This window comes from Oncorhynchus mykiss, chromosome 3 (genome assembly GCF_057628025.1).
Source record: "Oncorhynchus mykiss isolate SJ-2025 chromosome 3, ASM5762802v1, whole genome shotgun sequence".
Taxonomy (NCBI): domain Eukaryota; kingdom Metazoa; phylum Chordata; class Actinopteri; order Salmoniformes; family Salmonidae; genus Oncorhynchus; species Oncorhynchus mykiss.
In genome coordinates this window covers 37403032-37410882 of record NC_143024.1, presented here as the reverse complement: position 1 = coordinate 37410882, position 7851 = coordinate 37403032, and the positions used below count along the sequence as shown (strand labels likewise).

The 7851-nt window shown below is 43.2% G+C and overlaps 1 protein-coding gene across 1 annotated transcript; it reads right to left on the bottom strand.

The window, feature by feature from the left end:
* Positions 1-2741: 2741 nt before the first annotated feature.
* Positions 2742-3527, bottom strand: LOC149984529 (uncharacterized). Its single transcript, XM_090230577.1, has one exon. The coding sequence runs from the start codon at positions 3525-3527 to the stop codon at positions 2742-2744; it is 786 nt and encodes a 261-aa protein (XP_090086703.1).
* Between the last annotated feature and the right edge of the window lie 4324 nt (positions 3528-7851).

Here is a 7851-nt window from a genome sequence, read left to right as displayed (position 1 = left end):
GTGTAGCGGGGATCAGTTAGACTCAAAATGTATTCATTTTGGTTATTGAACATGTCAAATAGACTCCTAGAGCTAGACTTAACCATTTCACCCACTTCAATTGTGTGTGTTTATTACGGTGTAGTGTTCTAGTAGTTCAATATGTACTCATATATATAGAGTACAACTGTACATTATAAGCATGTGGCCACAAAGGACATATCTGAAATATAGACCAAGTAGTTCTAGAGATTGATTGTTGGAGATTTTTTACAGTATGTGCTGTACAAAGGCTGCTTGACAATGCTTATGGAAAGAAGTCATTTTCTCCCAAGAACTCTACAGTACATGTACTAAGGCCAAAATGAGAACATACTTATAAAGGCAAAGATAATACTATCTCTGATCAGAGGGAAATAAAAAATGCCCCAGATTTGAGTTTGTTTGCACATGTGTTTGTGTACATTGACTCTTGACAATTCATGGCGTAGTCTTTTTCATCATCTCCCTTCTCCCTGCTGTGAGTCAGACACTTGAGCCCTGGTTGTGGGGCCTCGTAGGCTGGCAGCCCTGTTTGACTTTGGCACTGCTGTCATCGTCCCTTGCTTTATGACTCATGGTCATCCCACAGTGAATACGCACCTACAGGAAGACTGAGGTTGCCATGTATGATACTGGGGGGTTGCGATGTATGTTAGGGTGAAGTATAGCATTTTAATGATGTTTGCTTTTCTTAGCAGGTGTGTTGGCTCGTATATGTATTAATGAATGTGAGTGTATGGGTAGGCTATGTGGTTGTGAGCAGTGAGTTTATTTGAACGACCCAGCGGGGAGCCATTTCCTGTACGGCATGCTGTATTTAAATCACAAATGTGTTATTGATACAGAACCTCTGTCCTGATATTTAATGCAGGAACCCTGCCTCTCTATGTGCTGTTTGGGAGACACCAGTCTTGCTGATGCACATGGTGTCACGGATGAAATAAAAGTGCTATGGGATTACTGTGATGACGTTGCTCTCAATCCCTTTATGGAGCTCTAATTAATGAAGCAGAATACAGCAGGTCTGGAGCACTGGGACAGGGACGGGGATTGGAGCTGGCTGCCTGTCTTTCTCAATTAAGCTGTTTTCACCCTGATGGGATGTGAGAGGTATGAACCATTTGGCAAAACGTTTATGGTTGGGTTTGTTGAAGGGTTAACCATCTTGGCTCTTCAGGTATACCTTATATTCCCTTGAAAATGTATTTCTCCAGACTGCAAGCCAAACAAGGATTCAAACACGTGTTGGCCGTGCTCTATCAAAGATAATATGTTGTGGGTTTATGCAACAAGAAATCCTGCTCAAATGTGAAAACGAATGTTCAAAACCCTTTACATGCACATGTATGACTCTTGTAGTTTGGGATTTCTGCTGATACAGTAGGGGTGTTGTTGTTCTTCGCCTCTTGATTAATTCGCAGCCGGAAGTGATCATTTATTATTCATTAGGAGGCATGCACTAAGGGTTTTCTTTGATTCCATGGATGCTAAAAATGTCTAAAAACCTGATTTTGCTTCGTCATTATGTGGTATTGTGTGTAGATTTATGGGGGGGAAACTAGTTAACTTCTCTGGGATATTTGGGACGGTAGCGTATTTTACACCATTTTAAGATAAACTTCTTGTAAATCCAGCCACAGTGTCCGATTTCAAATAGGCTTTATGGCGAAAGCACACCAAACGATTATGTTAGGTCAGCACCTAGTCACAGAAAACCATACAGTCATTTTCCAGCCAAGGAGAGGGCTCACAAAAAAACAGAAATAGCGATTAAATTAATCACTAACCTTTGAGGATCTTCATCAGATGGCACTCACAGGACTTCATGTTACACAATAAATGTGTGTTTTGTTCGATAAAGTTCATCTTTATGTCCAAAAACCTCATTTGATATTGGTGTGTTATGATCAGAAATACATTGTCTCAAACAAACATCTGGTGAAAGTGCAGAGAGTCACATCAAATTACAGAAATACTCATAATAAACATTGATAAAAGATACAAGTGTTATACATGCAAATATAGATAACTTCTCCTTCATGCAACCACTGTGTCAGATTTCAAAATGGCTTTACGGCGAAAGCACACCTTGCGATTATGTTAGGTCAGCGCTAGTCACAGAAAAACATCCAGCCATTTTCCAAAGAAGAAGAGGTGTCAGAAAAGTCAGAAATAGCGTTATTGTAACGGCTTTCTTCCGTCGAAGGAGAGGAGGACCAAAATGCAGTGTGGTTAGAGTTCATGGTTTTTAATAAGATAAACTAATGAACACAATTACAAAACAACAAACGTGGCAAAACCCGAAACAGTCCTATCTGGTGCAGAGAACACAAAGACAGGAAACAACCACCCACAAACCCCAACACAAAATAAGTATGGTTCCCAATCAGAGACAATGACTGACACCTGCCTCTGATTGAGAACCATATCAAGCCATACATAGAAACGGACAAACTAGACACACAACATAGAATGCCCACCCAGCGCACGTCCTGACCAACACTAAAACAAGGAAAACACAAAATAACTATGGTCAGAACGTGACAGTACCCCGCCCACAAGGTGGGGACTCTGACCGCACAACCTAAACCTATAAGGGAGGGTCTGGGTGGGCATCTGTCCACGGTGGCGGCTCTGGCGCTGGACGTGGACCCCACTCCACCATTGTCTTTGTCCACCTTTGAGTGGCGACCCTTGCCACCGACCTTGGCCTAGGAACCCTAACAAAGGGCCCCACTGGACTGAGGAGCGCCTCTGGACTGAGGGGTGCTTCCTGACTGAGGAAACTCCTCCGGACTGAAGGACAGCTCCGGACTGAAGGGCAGCTCATGACTGAGAGGTAGCTCATGACCGAGAGGTAGCTCATGACCGAGGGGGTAGCTCAGGACTGAGAGGTAGCTCAGGACTGAGAGATAGCTCAGGCTGGTTAACGGCTCTGGCAGCTTCTGGCTGAGTGACGTCTCTGGCAGCTCCTGGCTGACTGACGGCTCTGGCAGATCCTGGCTGAATGGCGGCTCTGGCAGATCCTGGCTGAATGGCGGCTCTGGCAGATCCTGGCTGAATGGCGGCTCTGGCAGATATTGGCTGAATTGCGGCTCTGGCAGGTCCTGGCTGAATGGCGACTCTGGCAGATCCTGGCTGACTGGCGGCTCTGGCGGCTCCTTGCAGACTGGCGGCTCTGGCGGCTCCTTGCAGACTTCCGGCTCTGGCGGCTCCTTGCAGACTGGCGGCTCTGGCGGCTCCTTGCAGACTGGCGGCTCTAGCAGCTCTGGACAGGCGGGAGACTCTAGCAGCTCTGGACAGGCGGGAGACTCTAGCAGCTCTGGACAGGCGGGAGACTCTAGCAGCTCTGGACAGGTGGGACGCACTGTATGCCTGGTACGTGGTGCCGGCACTGGTGGTACTGGGCCGAGGACACGCACCTCAGGGCAAGTGCGGGGAGGAGAAACAGGGAGTACTGGGTTCTGGACACGCACTCTGATTGAGAACCATATCAGGCCATACATAGAAATGGACAAACTAGACACACAACATAGAATGACCACCCAGCTCACGTCCTGACCAACACTAAAACAAGGAAAACACAAAAGAACAATGGTCAGAACGTGAAAGTTATAAATATTCACTTACCTTTGATGATCTTGATTGGAATGCACTCCCAGGAATCCCAGTTCCACAATAAATGTTGTTTTGTTCGATAAAGTCCATAATTTATGTCCAAATGCCTCCTTTTTGTTTGCGCGTTTAGCCCAGTAATCCAAATGCATAATGCGCGATCACTTGTTCAGACGAAATGTCAAAAAGGTTCTATTACAGTTCATAGAAACATGTCAAACGATGTATAGAATCAATCTTTAGGATGTTTTTAACATGAATCTTCAATAACGTTCCAACCGGAGAATTCCCTTGTCTTTAGAAATGCAATGGAAGGCGCGCATGTGATCAGCTCATGGAACTCTGTCAGACCTCTGGCTCAAACAGCTCTCATTCTCTCCTCCTTCACAGTAGAAGCCTCAAACAAGGTTCTAAAGACTGTTGACATCTAGTGGAAGCCTTATGAAGTGCAATATGACCCCATAGACACTGTATATTCGATAGGCAATGACTTGAAAAACTACAAACCTCAGATTTCCCACTTCCTGATTGGATTTTTTCTCAGGTTTTTGCATGCCATTTGAGTTCTGTTATACTCACAGACATAATTCAAACAGTTTTAGAAACTCAGAGTGTTTTCTATCCAAATCTACTAATTATATGCATATTCTAGCTTTTGGGCCTGAGTAGCAGGCAGTTTACTCGGGGCACCTTTTTATCCAAGCTACTCAATTCTGCCCCCCAGTCCCAAAGAAGTTTTAATCCACTTTATAATAAGGCTGTAACAAAATGTGGAAAAAAGTCAAGGGGTCTGAACACTTCCGAATGCACTGTATATACAGACCTCTTGACTTTTTCCACATTTTGTTACGTTACAGCCTTATTCTAAAATATTCTGATCAAAAACAGTTTTTTTATTATTGTTTGTAGTAGGGGAACTATTCTGACAAATTAAAATCTATTTAGCTAGTCTATACTTTGTAGGCAGCATGTGCTGCAACAGAATCACATGTTCTCTCCCTGTTTCATCATGCTTTGAACGAGGTGCGTAATTCCAGTCTATATAATACCAATACCAATACCCTACTCAACAAATTGGATGCAGTCTATCACAGTGCAATCCGTTTTGTCACCAAAACCCCATATACTACCCACCATTGCGACCTGTACGCTTCATACTCGTCGCCAAACCCACTGGCTCCATGTCATCTACAAGACCCTGCTAGGTAAAGTCCCCCCTTATCTCAGCTCGCTGGTCACCATAGCATCACCCACCTGTAGCACGCGCTCCAGCAGGTATATCTCTCTGATCACCCCCAAAACCAATTCTTCCTTTGGTCACCTCTCCTTCCAGTTCTCTGCTGCCAATGACTGGAACGAACTACAAAAATCTCTGAAACTGGAAACACATCTCCCTCACTAGCTTTAAGCACCAGCTGTCAGAGCAGCTCACAGATTACTGCACCTGTATATAGCCCACCTATAATTTAGCCCAAACAACTACCTCTTTCCCTACTGTATTTATTTTATTTTGCTCCTTTGCACCCCATTATTTTTATTTCTACTTTGCACATTCTTCCACTGCAAATCTACCATTCCAGTGTTTTACTTGCTATATTGTATATACTTTGCCACCATGGCCTTTTTTTGCCTTTATCTCACCTCATTTGCTCACATCGTATATAGACTTGTTTCCACTGCATTATTGACTGTATGTTTGTTTTACTCCATGTGTCGTTGTATGTGTCGAACTGCTTTGCTTTATCTTGGCCAGGTCGCAATTGTAAATGAGAACTTGTTCTCAACTTGCCTACCTGGTTAAATAAAGGTGAAATAAAATAAAAATAAAATAAATAATACAATACAGTACAGTTCACACTCAAAAAGACTAGCCTACTGGAGATTAGTAAATAAATACATTTATTTACCCAAGAGAGCATAGCTAGGCCTATATCTACGGGCTTTTATGTGTTTCTGTCGTGCGTAATGCATATAGCTTATGTATTGGATAACAGAACAATAATCTTTCCTTTTTTGGGCTTGGGCTCATTAAATGTCTTTAATGTAGGGCTCATAAAATGTATTTAATCAGGCTCAGGTTGCATCAGGCTTGAATTTGTTTTATCAATGCTCGAATCAAATCCAGACATAGTGTCACGCCCTGACCTTAGAGATCCTTTTCATTCTCTATTTTGGTTAGGTCAGGGTGTGACTAGGGTGGGTCTAGTTTTTTCATTTCTATGTTGGCCTGGTATGGTTCCCAATCAGAGGCAGCTGTCTATCGTTATCTCTGATTGGGGATCATATTTAGGCAGCCTTTTCCCACTGGGTTTTTGTGGGATCTTGTTTTTGTGTCGTGCCTGTGAGCACTCCATTACTTTAATTGGTTTCTGTATTGTTTTGGTGAGTTTCGATAATTAAACATGTGGAACTCTACGCACGCTGCGCCTTGGTCCATTTATTCTTCCAACGATCGTGACACATAGGCCTATTTATATGCTTTAAAATGCTTTTGAATGACACTTGCAGGAAATATTGGGTTACCCGGGAGAAAAGTGATTTATTATGGAACATTTGTAAAATACCGGGAAAATATTCAACCCTGATCACCAGTCAAAGTGTGAACAAAGTGTAGATTCCATTACTCTGTTATAGGAGTCCATTAGCTGATCCCTGAATCGATTTCTTTGCTGTAATGAACACCCTCTTGGATATTTGGCCCAGTATAATGTTGGCATAAAGATGAAGGGATTGGTTGGATTTGTATACACACACACACACACACACACACACACACACACGGTCAGAGACAATGTGACTGCCATGAAAAAGTGCTACTAGGTGATTACACTGTTCCCTCATTAATCATGCATTATCATTATCATTATCATTTGTCCAGGAACCAAAGGCATAGAAAAACATCTACTGAAAAATGTGAAAACAATAGCAGAAGTTAGGTTTTTAGGTTGTTCAAGGTGAACTGAAAATAAACTGTCCCCTTGTATACACTTGTATAATTTTTTTTTTTTAAACACTAGATGTCATGGTTACAGGTAATGTTTCTGAAATGAATAAATTGTCGCGTGTCTACGTTTCACCCAGAAAATATTGACATTTTGACATTTGCTTAAATTGGAATGGAATGGGCAGTGAGGACAAATTAGAAGAAAATAATTTTCTGTAAAACATTGAGGTTATACTTTATGTTCACTTTTTGGGCCCTTTGTGTGTCCTTAATGGCCTCTCTCGACTAATCCCAGATGAGTTGTAAATGCGTGTCTTTAGTGTTTCCTAAACGTTTTCTGTTGTGACCCACCTGTTCTTACAACTTTTCTGGTGACAAAACCATGTTTACCAGGAACCAAGCTGGGCACGACCATTCTATTGACCCTCCAATCGGTAAACGTTGGTCTACCAAGTGTTTTTTCCAGTTTGGCAGCCCTCTTAGTCTGTGAAATGTAGCTAATGCTGTCACACCCTCTGAAGTGGTTGTCTTCGCTAAGCTAACGCCTGTTCTAAAGCTAGCTAAAGCAAACCGGCTAAGCAGAACCACGTGTCTGCAGGTCAGAAACATGGGCAGGGTCTTAGCCTGACTACAAGGGAGGGAAGGAGAGGAGAGCTGAGGCAAGGGATATCTAGCTGCTTGCCTCTCCCCCCTACTTCTCTCTCTCTCTCTCTCTCTCTCTCTCTCTCTCTCTCTCTCTCTCTCTCTCTCTCTCTCTCTCTCTCTCTCTCTCTCTCCATCTGACGTTCAGTCTGTATGACTACGTCATTGGAGCGTCACTAGAATATTTCGGCACTTAATGATTGTGAAGTTGCTTTGTCAAGTCTGTGTGACGCTTTTCAGTCTCAAAATAGAATGAAACGCCAACACAGTAACCCAAATAGACTATGTGCAAAGAGCCTGGAAATGATATTATGCACATTATTCTGTTCTGTTTTGAAGCACTGCAGTGCTATCTATAAGCCTAATACCCTACAACAGAGACAAAATCCAGATACTCACCAAATGATCTATATCTGCTTGATTTTGCTGATCGGTTTTACAAATCTCTCCTCTCTCTCACACACAGTCTACACCCCCGCGCACGCACGCGCGCACGCACGCGCGCACACACACACACACACACACACACTTTCCCTATATCTCCCCATCTCCCCCATCTCTATCTCTTCCCGCCCTGCGCTGCACTGTCTCTGAACCTGGAAGCTGTGCTTGCAATAGCTCCTCTGCTC